The 26,285-nt window shown below is 45.9% G+C and overlaps 1 protein-coding gene across 1 annotated transcript in view; it reads left to right on the plus strand.

Annotated features, from left to right (window-relative positions):
- Positions 1-26,285, plus strand: part of LOC126169379 (potassium channel subfamily T member 2) — a 1,084,296-nt gene that overhangs the window by 600,257 nt on the left and 457,754 nt on the right. The window contains exon 6 of the mRNA XM_049920640.1: positions 2,105-2,303. Coding sequence (XP_049776597.1) covers positions 2,105-2,303 — 199 coding nt within the window. The remainder of the gene's footprint in view (positions 1-2,104; positions 2,304-26,285) is intronic.

The following is a 26,285-nucleotide window of genomic DNA, read 5'->3' on the forward strand; positions in this document are numbered from 1 at the left end:
ACAATTTATGACTAATATGTTGCATTGCTTTTTGTTGTTGAGCACCCGCAGAACTTTGCAACCAACGTTGGTCTTCTGCAAGTTTTTCTGTACTTCGCTACAATTTTCTAGAATTGGGATTTCTCTGTATATAAATACATCATCCGCCAAAAGCCTGACGGAACTTCCGACGTTATCCACTTGGTCGCTATGTGTGTGTGTGTGTGTGTGTGTGTGTGTGTGTGTGTGTGTGTGTGTGAGTGAGAAAGAGCTGATAGGCATTGATAGGCATATAACACGCCCCTGGAGTACACCCGAACCAGATTTAATGTGTGAAGATTTCTCTCTTTTTTTTTCTGGTTGCTGGAAACTCTTCGGTCACACTACTGGCCCGATATTCCACACGCTAGCATTTTATCCATTAGGCGGTAGTATGTAACTGTAGCTAATACCTTCCTCAACACCTGCACGAGTGATATCTATTCACGTCCCCACCGTTATTTACATTTTATCTCTAACTCACCCTCTCTCCTTTGTTAACATCTTTCGGAACTTCACGTCTGTTGCTGTTGTTTGTATCTACTCTCAGCTTACTTAGTTTATTTGTGGATATGAGATTTGTCCCAAGGTGCAGGAAGGTGAAGATATTATTATTTAATGTTCCTAATTAACTGCCGCTTCTAGCACTAAAAATTTCATGTCTCATAGCTTCCACTTGGAGACGGCATTAGAAAACTGTACGCTCAGGGGTTCCTAAAGCAGAACGGTCGCACTGTCGATGGTCAGTTTCCTGGTCTGTGTGCACTATCTGACCAACTATGGGACTTAACTTCTAAGGTCATCAGTTCCCTAGAACGTAGAACTACTTAAACCTAACTAACCTAACGACATCACACACATCCATGCCCGAGGCAGGATTCGAACCTGCGACCATAGCGGCCGCGCGGTTCCAGACTGTAGCGCCACCCCGGCCGGCAGTGTGGTTGTAAAAAGTCGCATGAAATCAGGGAAAGGATCAGGTGTGAGTTCCAAAGTGCTTGCACAATGATTGTGTCCACAAAGTTTATTAGTACGGGGTGAAATGGTCGACCAGCTCCTCACAAACCACACATTTCTGTAGTCGCTGCTGAACGACGCTTGACGTGGTGTTAAGATGGATAGAAATGCATTATTTGGAGTGATGAGTCACGCGATACGCTGCGGTAATCCGATGAAAGCAATTTAGTTTGGGCGAATTCCTGGAGTACGTCGCCTGCCATCATATGTAGCGCCAATAGTGAAGTTCGGAGGAGGTTGTGGTACGGTATAGGGATGTTTTTTTTTATGGTATGGTCACATTATTGCGCTTAAGAAAACGCTAAATGCGGAAGGATATGAATACATTTTGCAGTATTGTATACCGCATATAGTAGAGGAACAGTTCGGAGACAATCGTTGTTCGTATCGCCATGTCATAATGCAGCATCTGCGATGCAATGGTTTATGGATAATACCAATTCCGAAATGGACTTGCCTGGCCGAAGTCCCGACCGAAACCCAATGCAGTGCCTTTGGGATGAGTGAGAAAGTCGACTACGCTCCGTATCCCGGCGTCCAACATCATAAACTGGTTTCAGCTCTTGAGGAATAATGTCCTGCCGTTTCACCACACACAAAAGACATCTCAATGTAAGTGTCCCCAGCAGAGCTGAAGCCGTAATAAGGTCAAAGGTGGACACATCCCGTGTAAGTACCCACTAACCAGTGTCCAGGTACTTTTGATCAAGTAGTGTAAGGAGTGTGGCCTGTATCTTCGCTCCCAATAAACCATATCCCGACTGTAGACGATGTGTTTCGCTTGTAGTCTCCCAACAACCTTCAGAAGGAGACTGTACATTCATTGTCTCGTATAACCACTGTTTTAGCCTCATTGCCATTCATCAAGTGTCCGATTTCGAAGACCTGGCGTTATTTATTTTTCTATCTGTAATGTATTGTCTTTAAAACTCTCCAGCTCAAGATATCTTACGTGAGTGGGGTAGATCCCCAGAATGACGACGAAAATCTCTGCTGGTGTAGTACTGGAGGCAGAATAATTTTGCGGCTGACACACGAGGCCTGATGTTGCGGTCTTTTCTGTTTCCAGTTACGGCTGTCCACCGGGCAACAACTCCGAGTACATGCGGTCGAGCAACCTGACCGACGAGGAGTTCCAGGAGAACCCGGTCATCAACTGGGACGCCATCCTCTGGGTGAACCGGTCGCTGCTCATGTGGATCGTGCAGGTCATCCTGGCCATCATCAGCCTCACCGAGGCCCTGCTCCTCGCCTACCTCGGCTACAAGGTCAGTGCTGCGAGTTAAAGTGGTCACACATGTTTGTGCAAGCTTTAAAAGTATGTGAAACTCGAACTTCTCCACGTATGACATCTTTAAATAACTTAGGGGAACGCAGACGTGTAACCTGCTCGACGTCCGCTGGTTTTGCAGGGGTGACGTCCCATCATTTTCAACGCAGAGTTTCACTCTTCAGTAACACGGGCGGCGCTAACCTGTAAAACAAGACAGGGCGTGGGCAGAAGAATAAAACACACGCAAAAAACCAGCGCTAACACACAACCGAAATTCCAACCTCATCTTTCCTCCTTACTGAGATGTTAATCAACATCGGTCAGCAAGTAGCGATACCTCTTTCACTATGTTGTTTCCCCAAGGAGAGTGCAGAATTCCAAGAGTAAGCTAAGCAACAACGCAGCTCGCTATTAAAGAGGTCGCCTGGTAGTTTAATCTCAACAGCTATCTCAATAGCACCGTCACAATAAGTGAAAGTGCATGGCAGAAGAGTTATGCAAACCTGTGTCACCTTCCATAGCCCTAAAACGCACTAATCTTAGAAGGTCGTCAAAAAATACACGTCACACACTGTTTCCTGGGGATATGACTAACGCTGTTATAAATTCTGTCAGTGTAAGGGAAGAAAGCTGAAGACTTTGTTACCGTGCCATTATTTTCATCATTCACCCGATTCAAGGTTGGTCGAAAGCGCTACACGCGCCTGATCTGTCTCTCACTATATCGATTCTGGTCTAAGGTAACCTCAAGGCGAGTTCTCTCAACGGACAAATTTTCAGGTTCTTGTATAACATACACACTGGATAATTTTTACTAAGGAATGTATATTTTATAAATGTTTTGAAAGTTCGTTTGTAATTTATGTGCTTGAATCAGACCCGTTCGTAAAGGTACAAACACACAGTAAACGAGTTTTCAATAACTATTGTTCTTTTTCTAATCCCCAACATGATTTGATCTAATACGGACTACGAACTGTTTGATTTTAATGGTTTTGTATTGCAATGAGGTGACGCGCAAAGAAAGAGCTGCTCGACTTACCTGCAAGCGTCGTATTCCTTAAGGAGACATCCATGCGACAATGCCTGCGCTACACGTCGTCGACGTATTCGCGAAGCAGGAATATAGAAGACTAATGATACCCCTTCAACAAGTACGCTTGTTGAGCCACGAACTGTGAGTGCTGTTCGTGACCTATTCTCATTAATACATTGCTCTTAGTTGCGAAGTGTCGACTACACGCACTCGACCGTCGAGTAATGGACTGCTTCTAAATGAAGTCTTTTTGCTTCCCTAAACTACATTTGCGCAAATTTCATGGTGTAAGTTAGCACGTACATTCGACTCCATTACCAGATTTTTAGAAATTTTCTCTTTCTTTTCATATCGAGCAGGTGGTTACTCCATTAATCGTCTTCTTATGATTCAAGGTTTCGCTTTTATTTTTCTTTACAGAAATTAATCCAAACGCTGCTAACCTTCATTGATAGAACCACCTTCGGTTCTTATTTTTTGAGGGCAAGTGGAGCTTCCACGAGTTAATCCAATTACGTGTGGTATTAAAACACTAAATCATATTTTTGGACTCTTCCGAGAAACAGGTTACTGAAGTACGCTAACTGAATTATCTCAATCGTACTAGGAGATCGAAGTACATCGATTCAGACAGATACACTCCTGGAAATTGAAATAAGAACACCGTGAATTCATTGTCCCAGGAAGGGGAAACTTTATTGACACATTCCTGGGGTCAGATACATCACATGATCACACTGACAGAACCACAGGCACATAGACACAGGCAACAGAGCATGCACAATGTCGGCACTAGTACAGTGTATATCCACCTTTCGCAGCAATGCAGGCTGCTATTCTCCCATGGAGACGATCGTAGAGATGCTGGATGTAGTCCTGTGGAACGGCTTGCCATGCCATTTCCACCTGGCGCCTCAGTTGGACCAGCGTTCGTGCTGGACGTGCAGACCGCGTGAGACGACGCTTCATCCAGTCCCAAACATGCTCAATGGGGGACAGATCCAGAGATCTTGCTGGCCAGGGTAGTTGACTTACACCTTCTAGAGCACGTTGGGTGGCACGGGATACATGCGGACGTGCATTGTCCTGTTGGAACAGCAAGTTCCCTTGCCGGTCTAGGAATGGTAGAACGATGGGTTCGATGACGGTTTGGATGTACCGTGCACTATTCAGTGTCCCCTCGACGATCACCAGTGGTGTACGGCCAGTGTAGGAGATCGCTCCCCACACCATGATGCCGGGTGTTGGCCCTGTGTGCCTCGGTCGTATGCAGTCCTGATTGTGGCGCTCACCTGCACGGCGCCAAACACGCATACGACCATCATTGGCACCAAGGCAGAAGCGACTCTCATCGCTGAAGACGACACGTCTCCATTCGTCCCTCTATTCACGCCTGTCGCGACACCACTGGAGGCGGGCTGCACCATGTTGGGGTGTGAGCGGAAGACGGCCTAACGGTGTGCGGGACCGTAGCCCAGCTTCATGGAGACGGTTGCGAATGGTCCTCGCCGATACCCCAGGAGCAACAGAGTCCCTAATTTGCTGGGAAGTGGCGGTGCGGTCCCCTACGGCACTGCGTAGGATCCTACGGTCTTGGCGTGCATCCGTGCGTCGCTGCGGTCCGGTCCCAGGTCGACGGGCACTTGCACCTTCCGCCGACCACTGGCGACAACATCGATGTACTGTGGAGACCTCACGCCCCACGTGTTGAGCAATTCGGCGGTACGTCCACCCGGCCTCCCGCATGCCCACTATACGCCCTCGCTCAAAGTCCGTCAACTGCACATACGGTTCACGTCCACGCTGTCGCGGCATGCTACCAGTGTTAAAGACTGCGATGGAGCTCCGTATGCCACGGCAAACTGGCTGACACTGACGGCGGCGGTGCACAAATGCTGCGCAGCTAGCGCCATTCGACGGCCAACACCGCGGTTCCTGGTGTGTCCGCTGTGCCGTGCGTGTGATCATTGCTTGTACAGCCCTCTCGCAGTGTCCGGAGCAAGTATGGTGGGTCTGACACACCGGTGTCAATGTGTTCTTTTTTCCATTTCCAGGAGTGTATATATATATATAGTTTCTCGTTTCACTTCTAGCACCGCCATTTCCACACCAAATTATTATGTGTAGAATTTGTATGCATATATATTTTTTGTGATCTACTGAAGCTTACAGTAAATTCGCCTTCATCTTAACGACGCATAAATCATCAACAGAACAATAGTCGTGTTTTGATTATGGCGTATAATGCGTTTGATGATCTAACAATGACGTCGCGATCCATTGTTAATAAGAAGTTAGCCTCAGTTGAGCGTGACAAGTGCAGTACGTTTACGTCGTCTGTCATGCATGCCTTCAGTCAGTGTATTAACAGTACTGATATCAGCCACTTTTCAGTAACTACTTTTATGTCGGTGTTACCATATGTTTATGTCTGAAGTAGGGAATGAACGTACTACGCAAACGGATTGTAAATATCCAGAGCACACTGGAGTTTTTCACACTAGTTCCGAAAAAAATCAATTTGTTCTTCGCCAGAAATCTTGAAAATCCGACGTAATAAATTGGACTATAGAACCCGAGAGTAAGTTATTTTGTATTGTAGTGACAGTGGCCGTCTTGTAGTAGTTAGGCGTGCAAGTTAATATGAATGTCTGACCAGCACGCTCAAACAGCTGCAGTTCGACATCTGGTTTAAGCGAAAAAGGCTAGTAGTTCAAAAAGCTTTGAAGTGAAGATAAAGTTATCGCTTGCCGTAGTTGGACGTGGTAGCTTCCAGATGCTTTCACTAGCGCCCAGTGGGCCCAGTTCTCGCCAAATCAGGCAGTTACCGGTGGTTCTCTCCCTCCGGGCGCAAGCAATCACACGGCCGAATTGGAGCGAGGATGCTTCCCGCCCTGGAAACGAATTTCCTGTGAATTTCTTTCGACTCACGCCTGCACTATGCAACATGTCGGGACATGCATTGGTAGATAAGTAAAGTGTTCATTCTAAAAAAATCGTTCCGCGTGTGTAACATAGGACACACATTTATTCAACCAGAATGCATTATTTTACTGCAATGTAGTCCTCCGTTGCACTCTAAAGTATGTGAACGATTTGAATTATGTTTCGAAAAAACACGCCATACACTTAAAGCAAGTGAATTGCATAAAATGACGAAAATGTTGTCAACTATGTGTTCATTAGGACTTCAAAAAATCATTAATGGACTGACTCAGCAGTCGCATCAGCAACTTTCACTGGAAGCTATATACCATTCCACTATTTATTATTAAAACGGTTATGAAATGTACCCTGCAGGAAAAATTAAGTTCTTTAAAAGTCTCAGACGTCTGAAAAAATGTCAGCAACACAAAACTGTGCCATGTTTACGTCAAGCATCTCAATATTATTTTCCACGTACACACATATTTGTCAAGTTAGTGCCTAAAACGTGAGTTTCAACTCTAAAGTAAACACTACAACGTTGTTTCCATGCTCAAATAGTTACAAATAAAATGACAAATTGTAGTTGATATTAGAAGTTAGGCCTATGAGATCCAGGTACTAAATCTAACGTGACCTCTCTTATAACGGCAGAAAATATGCTAGCTAAAGAAATAAACTAAGTAGTACACACACAAACAAATAGGCAATCAGGGTTTCCTGGAAAAAAGTTGTTAATAAGACCTACTCTCCATGTCGAAATACACTCTCAAATTAAACACTTCCACATTTACATTATCCCAAGTGCCATTTTAGGAGGGAAAAAGATAATGTGCTGAAAATTATAATCTTTTGCAACATCTATGCATCAGAGCCATGGTTACAAAGCTCCATAAACATTTAAAAGGCTATATTTCCTACAATCAGCTATTAAATATCACCAAAATCTAATAAAAATACACATTGTGAAGACACGCACCCACACTCTCAACATAGCCTAAAGAGAAACAGACTGAGCAAACATCATGTTAGGAAGGAAGGAAGAAGGGAAAGAAGATGATTTCACGATTTTCTTGCGATGTAGTACCTAAACTGCATTTTTTTCTTCAAAGGCTATGATAGACTTGAAACATTTCCAAAGAAGATATTGCAATAAGACAGAGGTGAGATCTCAAAAGTAAACTATTTTCTAAAGTTATTTATCCTTTGAGCACAAAACACGCATACACGCTCACGCGGCTTAAATGTTTATCTTAATATGCAAGTAGAAGTATAGACCTCTAGAAAAATTAAATCAAAATAATAATGTATTATTTCTCGAAAAATGTCAGATTTCGCACATTTTCAAGATCTTTGGACACTCCAATTAAATATTTCCACATATAAACTGGCTGTACAACTTACTAAAATAGGTAACGCTTCAATGCTTTTTAGGCTTATGGTAATATGCAAGACCTCTACGACCATTCAACGAAAATAAAATTCTACTATTTGCAAGATTTCGCTCACTTTGCAAGCATAATGAACCTTCAATTCGAACATTCCCGCATTTAAATTTTGTGTATTACATCTTAAAATATACGCATCTCATTTATTGGCACTTTTTAAACAAAATTATGTAAATAAAACTATATGTATGTAGATTACAGTAGTTCGATCCGATTATCAAGCATTAAAGTTTTTTCAAAATTTGTAAGATTCCCACACCCTGATAGAAACGCAATATATTTCTGCATTTAAATTGTCTGTATCACTTATTAAAATACACACACGCTCGCATATTGGCACCATTTAAACAATAACTCTCGTAACTCATACATAATGCTATTTTTTAAACAAAGTCAATGGCGGTGACTTATTCATGAAAGTGTTTCACATTTAATGATGTTGATAAAACTTGAAAATAAAATAGATCCTTGTACCGTCTATACTTGTTTTTCCCAGTAGTTTCCTTCGCTGCCGTATTAAATAATCCAGGACGCGTTGTGACCTGTCATCTGCAAGTCCCATCATCTCTGCACAATTACGCCACCGTACATCCACGTGAACAAGCTTGCTACAGTCATGAATGGGTTTCCCTCTACTATAATGTCTGACCCCCCCAACCCGGACACCCCCAAAAACATACGTTTTTCATATTAGGTGCATTGTGCTGCCACTTACTGCCAGGTACTCCATATCAGCGACCTCAGTAGACATTAGACATCGTGAGGGAGCAGAATGGGGCGCTACGTGGATCTCACGGACTTCGAACGTGGTCAGGTGATCGGGTGTCACTTGTGTCATACGTCTCTACGCGAGATTTCCACACTCCTAAACATCCCTAGGTCCGCTGTTTTCCATATGTTAGTGAAGTGGAAACGTGAAGGGACGCGTGCAGCCTAAAAGGGTCTAGGCCTACCTCGTCTGTTGACTGACAGAGACTGCTGACAGTTGATGAGGGTCGTAATGTGTGTCACACAAGAATTCTGAACTGCATCAGGATCCACTGCAAGTACTATGACAGTTAGGTGTGAGGTGAGAAAACTTGGATTTCATGGTCGAGCGGCTGCTCATAAGCCACACATCACGCCGGTAAATACCAAACGACACCTTGCTTGCTGTAAAGAGCGTTAACATTGGACGATTGTGTGGATAGAGGTATCACGGTACATAATGTGGCGATCCGATGGGAGTGTGTGGGTACGGCGAAGCCCGGTGAACGTCATCTGCCAGCGTGTGTAGTGCCAACAGTAAAATTGCGAGGCGGTGGTGTTATGGTGTGGTCGTGTTTCTCATGAAGGGGGCTTGCGCCCCTTGACATTTTGCGTGGTACTATCACAGCACAGGGCTACACACTGATGTTTTAAGCACCTTCTTGCTTCCCACTGTTGAAGAGCAATTCGTGGATAGGAAATGCATCTTTCAACACGATCGAGCATCTGTTCATAATGAAGGGTCTTTGGCGGAGGGGTTACACGGCAGTAACATCCCTGTAATGGACTGGCCTGCACAGAGTCCTGACCTGAATCCTAAAGAACACCTTTGGGATGTTTTGGAACACCGACTTCGTGTCAGGCCTCACCAATCGACATCGATACCTCTCCTCAGTGCAGCACTCCGGAAGAATAGGCTGCCATTCCCCGAGAAACCTTTCAGCACCTGACTGAACGTATGCCTGCCAGAGTGAAAGCTATCATCAAGGCTATGAGTGGGCCAACACCGTACTGAATTCCAGCATTACCGATGGAGGGCGCCACGAACTTATAAATCATTTTCAGCCAGGTGTCCAGATACTTTTGATCACATAAAAATGCCTAATATATGAAGAGTAAACATTATCACCAAAGTTCTTGACGGATTTGCTTCAAATTTTTACACTCTACTCTAATGATTTGAGGCAGGGTGAAAGACGAGATAGAGGGAGGAGGCAGAGGGAGAAAGTGGACAGAGAAAGGGGCAAACTCACGTTTTAGGCACTAATTTGACAAATATGTGTGTACGTGGAAAATAATATTGAGATGTTTGACATAAACATGGCACAGTTTTGTGTTGCTGACATATTTTTGCTGACGTCTGAGACTCTGAAAGAACTTAACTTCTCCTGGACAGGAGGGGGCATGGAGGAAGAGATGGGGAAAGAGAGAGAGAGGAGTAAATGCACAGCATGGAGAAGGAGATTGTACATATACTTATGTAACTTACGTATTGAAAACGTGTGCTTTCTCTTTTCTTCCTTTTTCATTTAACCAGACTGAGCTACAGCAACATGCAGCCCGGAACAGCTAGTCAGTAATAAAAACAATCATTTGATATACCAGATTTAAGCGGGGATTATTGTGCTAAGATAGAGGAATACATTATACAGCTAGCCTGGGTCGCATCCCAGTACGACCATGGTACCAAAGAATGTTTGTGGTCACCGTGTTCCACTGTAACTATTGACGATGCTGGCTGCATATCTATCGTCTACAACTGACTGACTCGCCGCTATGTGATTCTGGCTCAGAGGAGAACAATGATCGCATCCTTTTCGGCTGCCCACTGCGCTACAGCGCTACAACCAATTTACTGCGGTATTTAGTGCTTCATACAAAACAAATTCTCGCCGGAATAAATACATGTCATGAACCAATGACAGGCTATTTTATAAACATAGTGTATACATAGTTTTGAGCGACTGAACTCATTGTGAACTAATTAACACACTACCTGATCGAAAGTATTCTGGCTTGATCTCTTCTGAGGACACTTTGAATGAAGTGTCTGAATATCTACGGAGGGATAGCAGCGCGTTCTTCCGCTGGAGTCGAAAACAGAGATGGTAGTGATGTTCGACTCTAGGATCTGGAAAGAAGCCGACGATCCAATTTGTCTTAAAGGTGTTGGCTTCTGGCTGAAATTCTGCGCTGGTCGGTCCAGGTAAGGATTATTAATGTACACAAACCATTGCCTCACGGATGCTACTTTATGAATGCGTGCATTCTCATGCTAATACAAATAATTACCGCAGTACACAGCGCTGTAAAATACACACACCAAAAAAAGTTTTGCATCACCTCGGTTCCGAGAGTTCCGGAACCTGTACAAAGAATTGGAATAGAGATCACCATAAACGTCATTTCCGCCCTTTTTATTGCTCATGAAAACTGCACATTCCATGTTGTGCCTCCATACAGCGAGACCTTCGGAGGTGGTGGTCCAAACTGCTGTACACACCTGTAACTCTAATACCTGGTAGCACGTCCTCTTGCATTGATGTATGCCTGTATTCGTCGTTGCATACTATCCACAAGTTCCCCAAGGCACTGTTGATCCACATTGTGCCAGTCCTGAACAGCGATTCGGCGTGGATCCCTCAGGAGTGTTTGGTGGGTCACATCGTCCATAAACAGCCCTTTTTCATTCTGTCCCAGGCATGTGCGATAGGGTTTATGTCTGGAGAACATGCTGGCCACTCTAGTCGAGCGATGTCGTTACCCTGATGGAAGTCATTCACAAGATGTGAACGATGGGGGAACGAATTGTCGTCCACGAAAACAAATGCCTCGCCAATATGCTGCCGATATGGTTGCACTATCGGTCGGAGGATGGCATCTACGTATCGTGCAGCCATTACGGTGCCTTCCATGAACACCAGTGGCGTACGTCAGCCCCTCATAATGCCACCCCAAACCATCAGGGAACCTCCACCTTGCTGCACTCGCTGGACAATGTGTCTAAGGCGTTCAGCCTGACCCGGTTGCCTACAAACACGTCTCCGACGATTGTCTGGTTGAAGGCACTCGTCGGTGAAGAGAACGTGATGCCAGTCCTGAGCGGTCCATTCGGCATGCTGTTGGGCCCATCTGTATCGCGCTGCATCGTTCGTGGTTGCAAAGATGGACCTCGCCATGGACGTCTGAAGTTAAGCTGCACATCATGCAGCCTATTGCGAACAGTTTCAGTCGTAACACGACGTCCTGTGGCTGCACGAAAAGCATTATTCAACATGGTGGCGTTGCTGTCAGGGTTCCTCCGAGCCACAATCCGTAAGTAGCGGTCATCCATTGTAGTAGTAGCCTTTGGGCGGCCTGAGCGAGGCATGTCATCGACAGTTGCTGTCTCTCCACCATGTCCGAACAACATCGCTTTCGTTCACTCCGAGACGGCTGAACATTCGCCTTGTTGAGAGCTCTTCCTGGCACAAAAGAACAATGCGGACGCGATCGAACCGCGTATAGACCGTCTAGGCATGTTTGAACTACAGACAACACGAGCCGTGTTTATCCTTCCTGGTGGAATGACTGGAGCTGATCGGCTGTCGGAGGCCCTCCGACTAGCAGGCGCTGCTCATGCATGGTTGTTTACATCTATGGGCGGGTTTAGTGACGTCTCGGAACAATCAAAAGGGCTGTATCTGTGATACAATATCCACAGTCAACGTCTATGTTCAGGAGTTCTGGTGTTGCAGAACTGTTTTAGATGTGTTTATGTTCATATCGTTCCACAGTTAACCAAAAAAGTGTTCAAATGTGTGTGAAATCTTATGGAACTTAACTGCTAAGGTCATCAGTCCCTAAGCTTACACACTACTTAACCTAAATTATCCTAAGGACAGACACACACACACACCCATGCCCGAGGGAGGACTCGGACCTCCGCCGGGACCAGCCGCACTGTCCATGACTGCAGCGCCTTACACCGCTCGGCTAATCCCGCGCGGCACACAGTTAACCTTGTGTAAAGCACAATGATTGGACCACACGCTGGCGGCGCAAAACATCTCCATACTGTAATACCACCTGCGCCACAATTCCCTTTTGGCACTATATTGGATGGCAATTAACGTTCCTCAAGCATTCGCCAAACCCAAACCCTTCCATCGGATTGCCACAGGGGATAGCGTGATTCATGACTCTAAATCACTCGTGTCCACTCATCCACTGTTCAGTGGCTTCGCTCTTTGCACCACCTCAAAAATGTGTGGCTTATAAGGAGCTTCTCTGCCCTTGTGCACCTTCTTTTTAACTTCTCAGACACGGTCGCTGTACTGGTATGGAACTCACTAGTGATTCCTTCTTCTGATCTCGTGCGAACTTGTACAACCACTCCTCGAAATGACCGACGGTTACTGTCGGGAAGTACATCTGGTATGTCTGATGTTAGTTCAGTTTTGGGTGTTCCTTCGCGTTTGCGCTTCAAGGTCACCTCACCAACAGACGGCTTGGATAGCTGTAGATGGTTTGAAATGTCCGTATTCAGATGACATCCAGTGACTAGTTCACGTTCGAAATCAGTGAGGTCTCGTGACCAATCCGTTCCTTCTTTCCACAGACCTATTCTACTGACAACAGCCGGCCGTTGTGGCCGAGCGGTTCTAGGCGCTTCAGTCCGGAACTGCGCTGCTACTACGGTCGCAGGTTCGAATCCTGCCTCGGGCGTGGATGTGTGTGATGTCCTTAGGTTAGTTAGGTTTAAGTAGTCCTAAGTCTAGGGGAATGATGACCTCAAATGTTAACTCCCATAGTGCTCAGAGCCATTTGAACCATTTTCTCGTGACAACACAGTACTCCCCACCTCCTTTTATAATGGCGAGTCCCCCTCTAGTGACATTTAATGGTCAATTCCTACACAGGAGCGTCCAGATACTTTTGATCAGATGGCGTCCGTTTACAACTTAAGGCGAACATTCTATCATATACTTGGAATGCGAGTCATGGGTGTACATGTGACTGAATACAGGGATTGGACAAAAATATGGAATCTCCAAAAACGCAACACATTCTAATGCCTAATAAGATTTAGGAATTAAGTCGGATGATGTTGAAGGAATTAGATTAGGAAATAAAACGCTTAAAGTAGTAAAGGAGTTTTGTTATTTGGGGAGGAAAATAACTGATGATGGTCGAAGTAGAGAGGATATAAAATGTAGACTGGCAATGGCAAGGAAAGCGTTTCTGAAAAAGAAAAATTTGTTAACATCGAGTGTAGATTTAAGTATCAGTAAGTCGTTTCTAAAAGTATTTGTATAGAGTGTAGCCACGGATGGAAGTGAAACATGGATGATAAATAGTTTGGACAAGAAGAGAATAGAAGCTTTCGAAATGTGGTGCTACAGAAGAATGCTGAAGATAAGATGGTAGATCACATAACTAATGAGGAAGTACTGAATAGAATTGGGGATACGAGGAGTTTGTGGTACAACTTGACTAGAAGAAGGTATCGGTTGGTAGGAAAAGTTCTGAGGCATCAAGGGATCACCAATTTAGTACTGGAGGGCAGCGTGGAGGGTAAAAATCGTAGAGGGAGACCAAGAGATGAATACACCTAGCAGATTCAGAAGGATGTAGGTTGCAGTAGGTACTGGGAGATGAAGAAGCTTGCACAGAATAGAGTAGGATGGAGAGCTGCATCAAACCAGTCTCTGGACTGAAGACCACAACAACAACAAGGTTTAGGAAACACGTTCCCATTCAAAACAGCTTCCAGTTGCCTCGGAACGGCGAAATACAGGTCCTGTATTGTTTTAAAGGGAAATTTATATCGTTGTTCCTGCAAAACAGAGGCACGTTCCAGTAACGATGATACAGGTGTACAGCGACCACATATCCTTTTCTCTGAAGTAGACCAAAGTCTCAATAATATTGGTATCCGGTGAGTGTGGTGGCCAGGATAAATGTGACAGTTCATTCTCTTGCTCACAAAACCAGCTCTGGACCATGCGAGCTGTGAAACCAAGGGCCCTGTCGTTTTGAATAAGGCATCGCCAATTGGGAAGACACTTTGCACCACAGCATGTGACTGATCAGCCGAAATAGTTAGACAATCGTTTGCAGAAATGCGACTTTGCATAGAAACCATGGAGCCCATGGGTACCACGATATACCTACGCAAATCATCACCGAACCCCCGCGATGTTTCACTGTTGCGACAGTGAAGAAGAGATGTTGACAATTCCTGCACTTGTTTTTTAAGTGACGTTGGAGAGAACTCTCCTAAAGCTAACGCTGGTGTCGGCCTTGATAACATGGTGACAGTTCATCTTCGAAAGCCAAGTACTTTGCCAGCGAGTAGTCACTTTCGCCTCACTCGCGAAGGGAGAAATCTCGTTTGCCGGAGCCGCCCAGGGCTAAGAGCTCGGCTAGAGAAGAGAGTGCTACGAACAAAGACTCCGTAAGGAGTCAGGACGCGACGGAGGCCTACCCCGCGGTACGATGCGACGCCTCAACGCAATTTGCGCCCGCTGCGCAGGCCCGGCGGGAAATGCCTGCCTAACGCTGTTTGCAGCCGCGGGGGCGGTTAGCAACTGCGCAGAATCTCATCCAGGAGGCCAAGCATCTGAGCGAGGATCCAGCAAGGCTCAACGCCATCTCGTGACGGGGTGCAGCAGTACGAGCCACGTAGAAGGTCAAAGCGATAGCATCGCTGCAGCAGGCATCCTGGTCGCGAGTGTAACAGTACGTATCTGACATTCGTTGGAAAATGGCGGTGGATGACTGAGGCAGCATCAAGTTTGTGTTACGTTAGGCATATCAGCCAGTGAAACGTTTGATATGGTGGGAAGAGTTTGTGGTAGGGGTTCAAATGTTATTTGTTGGTATTGTATTGTATTCTATTGTATTGTATGTTAACCGGGGACCTAGAAAAGACGGAGAGGCTCCGTCCCCGCCACAGCCGCAATGGTCCATAACACCACGACGACAACCACAGTCCACTTCACCCCTCCGTCGCCCCACACCGAACCCACGTTACTGTGCGGTTCGGCCCCCCGGAGGACCCCCCCCCCCCCCCCCAGGGAACGTCTCACACCAGACGAGTGTAACCCCTATGTTTGCGTGGTAGAGTGATGGTGGTGTACGCGTACGTGGAGAACTTGTTTGCGCAGCAATCGCCAAAATAGTGTAACAGAGTAGGAATAAGGGGAACCAGCCCGCATTCGCCGAGGCAGATGGAAAACCGCCTAAAAACCATCCACAGACTGGCCGGTTCACCGGACCTCGACACAAATCCGCCGGGCGGATTCGTGCCGGGGACCAGGCGCTCCTTCCCACCCGGAAAGCCGTGCGTTAGACCGCACGGCCTATTTGTTGGTATACTTCATTTCATGACGGTATGGTGGAAATTAAGGACACATCACGAGCATCACAGCCACAAACAAGTAGCACAGACGGAAATGTGCAAAAAGTCGCCGATAGCACTGCATCTGGTAGATTTGCTCCTGTACGACTTATCGAAGAGCTATCAGAATACCAGAAACTGTTACACGCAGAATTCTAACCAACGATGTTCGAAAAAGGAAATTTATGTGCAGTTTGTGCCGCATGCACAGTCAGGCGACGAAAAACATGGCCGAGTCCAACACTGCAATGGCCTGTAATAGGCAAAACGATACTTTTTCCACGAAATCGATTGTAACTCGCTACGGGACATTGTGTTTCCAGTATGAGCCTGTTACAATTCAGCAGAGTGCACCGTGACTGAGGGAACATAAGCCAAAATCAAAGAAAGTGCGCTTGCAGAAGAGTCGTATGGAGACAATGTCTCCATACGACCGTTCGATGCCAAAGGAATCATTCGCACGGATTTTGTACCAGAAGGTGCAAACCGTAAATTTTGATTATTACTCCGGTGTCATCACTCTCTTGTGGGCGTAAATTCGTCAAATTCGACCCTAATACCGAGAGGCAGTTTCCCAGTTGCTCCTTCACGACAACGCCCCAGCCCACAATGAGAAGATCACGTGTGGGTTTTTCACCAGCAGATTGATCACAGTCGTAGATCACTTGCTGTATTCGCTGGATTTGGCACCAGCCGACTTCTGGTTGTCCCCCAATTTGAAGTTCGCCATGACACAGTTAAGGACGTCTAAGAAAATTATACTGCAGCGCTAAATGCAGTTCCAAAACAGCACTACAGGGACTGTTTCAGAATACTTTTAAAACGGTTTCAGCTGTGTACTGATTGAGGGGAAGACTATTTTGAACAAGTGCAGTACTTTTGCGAACGTAATCCGTGACTTATTTTTCTTAGCCACCGTCCTAACAGTACTGGGACAAATTGTATCTGTGTAAAATTTTCCTATACGTACAGTGGTCAAGCATAATAAATCCACTTTGATCTTGCTTGGTGAAGTAGTTTTGGGAGACAGGACGTAGTATTTCCGCCTTCATTTTGCCAGCATCCTGGCGATTCTAATATTAGCTATGGTATAAAAAAAAGACTTTAAGCTCCTTTTAAACATGAAGGAACGAATCAACCGCTTGTTAAATTGAATTGTGCCATGGATGTCTGCAGAAATTTGTCCAGCAGGGGGCAGGATTTTAAAATCACCATTTTTGTTATGCCTCGTTCGACAAGTTTGAGAATGAATCGTGTGCTAAGAAATAAAACTGGCTGGTTATACGCAAAAAATATTCTATCCCCCGTGAGTGACGGTATCTACTCAATGTTGTTGGCAGATTACTTCAAAAAAGGAAGACTGGATTTAATGTGCTGTCGACGTAGAGGTCATTAGAAATGGAGCACAAGCTTAGATTGTGTCAAGGATGGGGAAGGAAATCGACCGTGCCCTCTCAAACGAACCACTATGGCATTTGCCTGGAGTGGTTTAGGGAAATCATGGAAAAACTAGCTCTGGATATCCGAATGCATATTTGAACCACGGTCCTCAAAATTACTAAATGATAAGCATATTGTGATTACGTAGGCTTCCCCGGCATAATAAGTCTTGAAAGTCTCTTCGGGTTTGCTGCCGGATCCTAAAATCAACTTGACTCGATATTTCGGCGATCCAATTGGTCGCTATCTTCAGGAAAATGCTGCTTCTGCCGATGAGTCCCGCTGAGAACTGACGCCAGGCTACAAATCGACGTCCTATACAGGCCACCGTTAAGTACACGGCGCATGCGCCGCCCATCACGGTTGCTGCCCTCCAAGACAGGGAGGTGGCGCCGCTCTTAGTGGAACACTGCTGGTAACGATATATCGCAATCAAGGCCACAGCGAAGAACGTTCAGTTTTGATGCGAGATAATACAGGATTCCACGTCTTGCTAAGAGGAAACCCATTGGTGTTGATTAAATTATCAGCCAAACAAATTTCAATCACCTCTTTATAGACACTGTTCCACAAACCCGGAAATGTTGGCAACCACAACAGTTTCCTCAAATTTCATATTGTGTCCCTCATTTAGGCACTGTTCTGCTACCGCCGATTTTTCCGGCTGTTGTAGCCTCGTATGACGGCGATGTTCCACACACCTGTCATGCACTGTGCGAATAGAACGGCCAATGTAAGCTTTCCCACATTGACACGGAATTTTGTACACCCCGGGTTTCCTAAGCCCCAAATCATCCTTCACAGAGCCGAGCAGAGCCCTAACCTTAGAAGGTGGACGGAACACACTCTTAATGTTAAAATTCCTTAAAATTCGTCCAATCTTAAACGATAAGCCTCCAGCATAAGCAAGAAAGGCCACAGATCTATGTTCCTCTTCGTACACCTCCGGAGATGGTCCAAACTCCATAGCCCGACGAATCTGCTTCTCGGTGTATCCATTTTCCTTAAAAACAGTCATCAAATGCTCAAGTTCTTGGGTTAAGCTGTCGGCGTCGGAAATGGCATATGCTCTCCGTACCAAAGTCCTAAGGACGCCATTGCGTTGGTGTGGTGGATGACAACTCTTAGGATGCAGATACCAATCTGTGTGTGTCGGCTTTCGGTCAACACTGTGGCCCCAAGTTCCATCTGGTCTTTTATAAACCATTACGTCTAAAAATGGAAGCATCCCACCATTTTCAACCTCCATAGTAAATTTGGTACGGGGATGAAGACAGTTGAAGTGGTCCAAAAATCTGTTAAGAGCATCACGTCTATGCGGCCAGACGAAGAAGATATCGTCCACGTATCCCCAGAAGAACGTTGGTTGCAAAGCTGAAGTGTACGCCCAAATCATGGAACTCGAATAAATAACGGGCCGCTGATCTGCATAGGCGTTGATGGTGCCCGATAACGATCCAGACGGGTTCCATAGGATTTGTAACAGGAGAATTTGTTCGCCGAGACCTCAAAGAGATGCTCCTCAGATCACTGCACCAGGGTTCTGGCTCGGACAGTTATACTGTAAGATGACATCGCTCTTGGGGGGAGACATCAAGAATGAAGGGATCAGGTGGCTGTCAGCTGTCACCGTGTCTTCGATTACTACCACAGGTCCCATACAAGCGCAGGAGAATGCCTCCCTTAGCATAATACTGTTCCCACCAGCTTGCGTCCTTATCACGCTGCCCGATTCGCGCCTCCGTTCATCTCGATGACGGAGTTTATGGAGATGACCATCGACCTGTTGTGGCAAAAATACACTCCTGGAAATTGAAATAAGAACACCGTGAATTCATTGTCCCAGGAAGCGGAAACTTTATTGACACATTCCTGGGGTCAGATACATCACATGATCACACTGACAGAACCACAGGCACATAGACACAGGAAACAGAGCATGCACAATGTCGGCACTAGTACAGTGTATATCCACCTTTCGCAGCAATGCAGGCTGCTATTCTCCCATGGAGACGATCGTAGAGATGCTGGATGTAGTCCTGTGGAACGGCTTGCCATGCCATTTCCACCTGGCGCCTCAGTTGGACCAGCGTTCGTGCTGGACGTGCAGACCGCGTGAGACGACGCTTCATCCAGTCCCAAACATGCTCAATGGGGGACAGATCCGGAGATCTTGCTGGCCAGGGTAGTTGACTTACACCTTCTAGAGCACGTTGGGTGGCACGGGATACATGCGGACGTGCATTGTCCTGTTGGAACAGCAATTTCCCTTGCCGGTCTAGGAATGGCAGAACGATGGGTTCGATGACGGTTTGGATGTACCGTGCACTATTCAGTGTCCCCTCGACGATCACCAGTGGTGTACGGCCAGTGTAGGAGATTGCTCCCCCCACCATAATGCCGGGTGTTGGCCCTGCGTGCCTCGGTCGTATGCAATCCTGATTGTGGCGCTCACCTGCACGGCGCCAAACACGCATACGACCATCATTGGCACCAAGGCAGAAGCGACTCTCATCGCTGAAGACGACACGTCTCCATTCGTCCCTCCATTCACGCCTGTCGCGACACCACTGGAGGCGGGCTGCACGATGTTGGGGCGTGAGCGGAAGACGGCCTAACGGTGTGCGGGACCGTAGCCCAGCTTCATGGAGACGGTTGCGAATGGTCCTCGCCGATACCCCAGGAGCAACAGTGTCCCTAATTTGCTGGGAAGTGGCGGTGCGGTCCCCTACGGCACTGCGTAGGATCCTACGGTCTTGGCATGCATCCGTGCGTCGCTGCGGTCCGGTCCCAGGTCGACGGGCACGTGCACCTTCCGCCGACCACTGGCGACAACATCGATGTACTGTGGAGACCTCACGCCCCACGTGTTGAGCAATTCGGCGGTACGTCCACCCGGCCTCCCGCATGCCCACTATACGCCCTCGCTCAAAGTCCGTCAACTGCACATACGGTTCACGTCCACGCTGTCGCGGCATGCTACCAGTGTTAAAGACTGCGATGGAGCTCCGTATGTCACGGCAAACTGGCTGACACTGACGGCGGCGGTGCACAAATGCTGCGCAGCTAGCGCCATTCGACGGCCAACACCGCGGTTCCTGGTGTGTCCGCTGTGCCGTGCGTGTGATCATTGCTTGTACAGCCCTCTCGCAGTGTCCGGAGCAAGTATGGTGGGTCTGACACACCGGTGTCAATGTATTCTTTTTTTCCATTTCCAGGAGTGTATGATACACCGGAAGAGCCGACACGTTTCCATTGATCGACGGTCGAATCCCGAATGTCCCGTACCCACTGCAATCGTAACTGAAGATGTCGTTGGGTCAACATATGAACACGTAGAGGTGGTGTGTTGCGGAACTCCATATTCAACGATGTACGGTAAACGGTGTGCCCCGAAACACTAGTGCATGCACCAGCGTTGTGCGCTTTCGATAGAGATGCCAGAGATTAGCATCTGTCCTTTTTCATAGAGCAGATAAGCTTCCGAACCAAACGTTATGGGAAGAGTCATGGACGTTCAACTATTCAACGCCTAGCGGTAGTTTCATTGTCCTTCTACTTCTTTCCATAGATGCTCACGACAGGAGCACGTCAACATTCGACCTGCTTCATTGTTCTTGCGATACTCTTTCACAGTCTCTGTTTAATAATAATCTGCCCTTCGTCAAAGTCGCTTAACACTAGGGTGATTCCACGTCCGTGTCTGCTCCGCTCTCATACTTTTGCTATCGCATCACGTGCTTGCAACGCCATCACGCCGCGGTGAGTAGAGTCGTAATGTTTTGGCTTATCAGAGTATGTTTCACGGTGTTCCATCCCATAGACTGAGAAGGTCCCAACTCGTTTTCGACATTGTCACATTTCTGTCTGCCTCATCTCTAGTGATGCACTTCGGCCTAAAGATGAGGTATAAATATATACAGTATAGTATGGCCTTGATCTTCGGAAACTATCACAATGACTCTGCTCTTTAAATCTGAAAGTAAACTCAGGAAACCATCATAGGTTTTCTCCGCTTACAGGCAAATGGTTAACAGCTCTCGTGATTAAGTTGTACAATAGGTGGGCCGGCCGCTGGTGGCCGAGCGGCTCTAGGCGCTTCAGTCTGGAACCGCGCGACCGCTATGGTCGCAGGTTCGAATCCTGCCTCGGACATGGATGTGTGTGATGTCCTTAGGTTAGTTAGGTTTAAGTAGTTCTAAGTTCTAGGGGACTGATGAGCTGAGATGTTAAGTCCCATAGTGCTCAGAGCCATTTGAACCAATTTTTTCTTCAATAGGTGGAAGGAATGTCCTTGTACACTGCAGCCATGTTAATGTTATGTTGGGAATTTCCTCTGCAGTTGTGCCAGAAAGTGGGGGCGATCCTTGCGTGCAATGCGATAAGGGTTCTGCTAGGAAACTTCATAAAGATTCGCGTACATCTTGATTGCAAGACAGCGCCGAAACCGCATCCGTGTCAAAGGAAAAGCATATATTCCCGTGAGCTGCGTGGCAGCCAAAATATTGAGGTTGGTATAGTGGGTGCTGACGACGTATTTTCAGTTGAGCTCAGAAGTGTGCTTTAGAATCACAGATAGTCGTTGTGTGAGCCGCTTACAATGAATAAAAAGTTTATACTCTCAGTTGCAGAAAGGGGCGATGCTCGTCATGAGCTGTGCCCCATGCCTCCCCAGTTGCGGAAGCCTGTTAGCTTTGTAGCTGCGTATTATAACCGGCGCTTAAAGTGGTCAGTAAACACGCAATCGCAAACCGGTCTGCACGCTAATTGGCCAGTTTACGCGCAAGGCCGAGCATACAGTCACGTAGTTAAGCCACTAGTTCATTACTTCCGGTGTAAAAACCAGGCTGTAGAGCCGATAAAGAATCTCTGGTTTACATGGGAGACCAGAAAATATTCCATTGCCAACGGCTTATTGTGTATTAACTGCTGGCGATTGGAATATTAGTCCAGAGACATCCCGAGAGTAATTTCTGAAAGCTGCGAACATGATGCCTACAGAAGTTTCATTTCGCATGATAAGAAGTCACCATTTCGGTTTGCCTGTCAAGCATCGGACATGAAACTAATACAGAGGATATCATAATTTAATAGGTGAAACTGACTCAGGTGAAACTACACTGCTATGCAAAGCTTAAGGACGAGATAGATAAGGTAGCATAATATATTAATTTCTCGGTAGAATGAATGAATGTGCGGGAGCATGTTGCCAGAGATCTTCCAGTCGTGGAAAGAAAGTTGGACGACACGTAGCACGAGGTTAGAGTAAGTGGAGTACTAAATGGGGATGCCCCTGCAACAAGAGGTAGATGAAGGAACGTGAAAATACAGCGTGTGTCAATCAAGGAGCAGCTACACGGCAATGTGATGGTGTTCTTCGTTATACATGAACTGGAGACAACATTTTGATGACTTCAGATGAGGAAGAAACATCAGAAAACTACAAGAAACTGAAGAGTGTAGCTCACAGAATTGTTCCACATGCGTAGGGAGTATACCAAACCGCAGCAAACCGCACCACTGCCTGAAGGAGTTGAGGTGGTCTATCATGGTCCCACACTAAACAGCAGATACAATTGCACTCACGTTCAACAGGCTGCGAAGCACACAATCCCGCGCTTCACCATAGCGTGGCCACTGTATGCGTGTGGTGTCTTTGTCCATCTACCAGTACGTTGTGTTCCATTGACACCCACGCATCGACAGCGCCGGACCACAGGGGCTGGGCCAACGAAAAGTGGGGTCACGTGCTCTTCTTAGATGAGAGTCTGAATAGTGATTCTGGATGAACCTTCATATGGCGAAAGGTGGTAACACCTAATGCACCCAGGAGCCTTGTCGAACATGATCATTTTGGTGATTTTGGTCTTTTGGACTGGGTGAGACAATGTTGTTCGGGTATGTTGACTTATATATATTTGAACAGGTACACTTACCTCTCAATATTCTTGTGACGCTGTACTCCTTCCCATGTGCAACTTTTTATGGGTTCATTCATCACATTAATTCATTTTTTATAGATGACAATGCATGATCGCATTGAACAGCACAGGTGAATGAGCTCTTGGAATGAAAGGACATTCAGCTATTGAACTGACCTGCCCATTCCCCAACTTCGTGGCCAGCATAGGTGCATGCTTCAGAGCATGGAATGTCGTTCTGGTAATCACGCATTCTGTTAATAACAACCATATCATCCCTTTTCTAATATCCAGGGGACCATAATGAATTGTAGTAGTGCATTCAGCATAATTATTCTCTTTAAATAAAAACGTTATTTCCGTTAGTCTCAGTGCATTTTTCTTTCAGTTGTTCTCTGTATGTATTACAATATAGCCAGTCTTCCCACGTACGTTCCAAGTTTGATTGAGCTATGTTACGTGTAGTGATACGTCATGCAAAAGTTATTTTCGCCCTAAAGTTTTGCAAACCATTGTGTGTATAACAGAAGCAAAAACACTGCAGTATGTTTAGGTACCACACACAAGCCATTTGCTGGTAATTCTGATGTGTGGATATGAACCACCATTGGCTTCAGAATAAAATATTGCCCTAATTAGAATAAATATGTTTGAAATGTAAACCATTTTAATGAGTCACTTTTGATTTGGTTTGAAATTTCAGACATCGCATACCGTATCAGGAAATAATATACTGCTTCAGCACATTACATACTACAATTTAGAGCACATTTATACACGTTAAATGAAGCGTTCCTTGTTTTGTGGCCGGCCAGGGTGGCCGATCGGTTCTAGGCGCTACAGTTTGGAACCGCGAGACCGCTACGGTCACAGGTTCGAATCCTGCCTCGGGAATGGTTGTGTGTGATGTCCTTAGATGAAAAAATTCAGAGATAATGTGATCTTGGAGATCAACCCTCATAGGCCTTGCTCAATCTGTTCATAGACCATAGTGGCGCATTAAATTTCGTCTTATACTAGCAGCAAGATGTACCAGTATTTCATCATGCATAGGTTTACCACATTTCCAAACCATCAGCCATGGATGAAATCTGAGCAAAAATTCATGAAGACCTAATCGAAAATCTTACACTTAAAATATATTTGTACTAAGTGGTAAAACATTTCAAACTGAAGTTGGTGGCAGTTCATAAATACACATTCGCAATTAACTCATAAGCAACTAATCTGCAGTATCAAATTCTTTGCAACAGTTTTGCATGTATTATGGTATACTTTCAACCATGACAGTATTTGCTATTGTGATACAGCCTATATAAGTAAATTTGGATCTGGAAACAAATCATTGAAAACTTGCAAGGCAAAATAATTCTGGCAGTCATCAGGAACTTTCCCCTCATACTAAACAGATTTACATTTTCCATTGCCACTATTGACAAATACCCCAACTACCAAAGTGAACTGCTTGTGTAAGTACATTTCTCATCTGTAGAGTATTACTACACGACTACCTCGATTTAATTGGCGGATAAATGACGTCGCTTCATTTTCGACTGGTAGAGACTACACAATGAATTCCAGTTGTTTGTGCGATTATGGGCAATTAGGGAGACGTCATACATCCAAAGTCATAATGGCAAATGCAAGGACGGAAAAATGTGTGAGGCGCAGCCTCACAAGGGAACCAGATTAGACCTCTTTTAGACAACGAATCAGTGTTTAATCAACCACACTGCAGCACGTGGCAAACAGGCAGCAACACTTCTTGAAACTACTTCATACTTCAGGTAAAGATTACAGTGTTAAATCCGTCCCTTACATTAGCCAGTGTGGAGCAAAAGCACTAAATATTAATTATACTAGGTGGTTATAATTAAACTTTCCCTATTTAGCACGTTATTACATGGAAACTAATTACTGTGCGAGTACCAAACTTGCTAGCATTAATATCAAGAACATGTGGAAGAGAAATAATGCAGGAACATCATACCGCTACATACCGGTATCATTACTGCTACAAAAGGGGTTCAATATGGCATCCGTCAGTGTCCAGAAGAGTCTGAAAGCGCAGGACTGCATTCTGCACAGAAGAACGAAGCATGCCTACCTCTCTTGATATACTGGACTTCAGATCAGCACATGTGTCAATGTTCCCCTGTTAAACACTGTCCTTCAGGTAGCCACGCAACCAGAAATCACAGCGAGTGAGATCACGTGGTCATGCCGGCCAGGCATTTGGAAACAATCAGCTGATAATTCGATCGTTTCCAAATGTGTTTCGGAGAAGCAGGTGAACTTCACGAACGACATGCGGTGGAGTCCCATCTTGCATGAGAACTGTAGAGTTCAGTGCGTCTATTTCCTGTAGGGCGGGTATAACACGCTCGCGAAGCATATCACAGTAATTCTGGTCAGTCACGTTGCACATCTTTGGTCCTTGGGCACCAGCCGTTTCAGGAAAAAATGGGCCAATGATGAACGTAGCCGCGAAGCCACACCATACGGTGACATGTTCACCATACAGGCGACCTTCATGCACTTTGACTGGAGTTGCAGATCCCCACACTCGGAAGGCAATTCCGTGTGTTCACCTCAGCCATCAGAGAAAATCGAGCTTCGTCTGTCCATAGGATGGTCCAGGACCAGCCTTTATCAATTTCAATCCTTGGGAGAAAGTGGAAAGCGAAGTCAACCCGTCGTTGTGCGTCTTGTGGTGCAAACTGCTGTACGATATGGATATTATGAGGATAACATTTGAGAATGGTTTGAAGCGCCTTCCACACTGTGGACCATGGGGTGTTCAACTGTCATGACAGCATGCGCGCTGCCTGACGATCGGGAATTGCGCGCAGCGTTGCCTGCCATAGCAAAGCGATTACATCAACCACTTGGGGTGCAACCGGTCGTCGGTCTCTTCACGGAGCGACAACCAGCTCTCCTGTGGATTCGAACTTCTTCATCATACTAGACACAGTAGATGGAGAAAGAGGGCCATTCTGTAATCCTTTCAGCCAGCGATATCCTCGAAGAGCAGCTGCAGCATTACTGTTGTTTTGATAACAGAGCTTCATCAACA

This window comes from Schistocerca cancellata, chromosome 1 (assembly GCF_023864275.1).
Source record: "Schistocerca cancellata isolate TAMUIC-IGC-003103 chromosome 1, iqSchCanc2.1, whole genome shotgun sequence".
In the NCBI taxonomy this organism is placed as follows: Eukaryota; Metazoa; Arthropoda; class Insecta; order Orthoptera; family Acrididae; genus Schistocerca; species Schistocerca cancellata.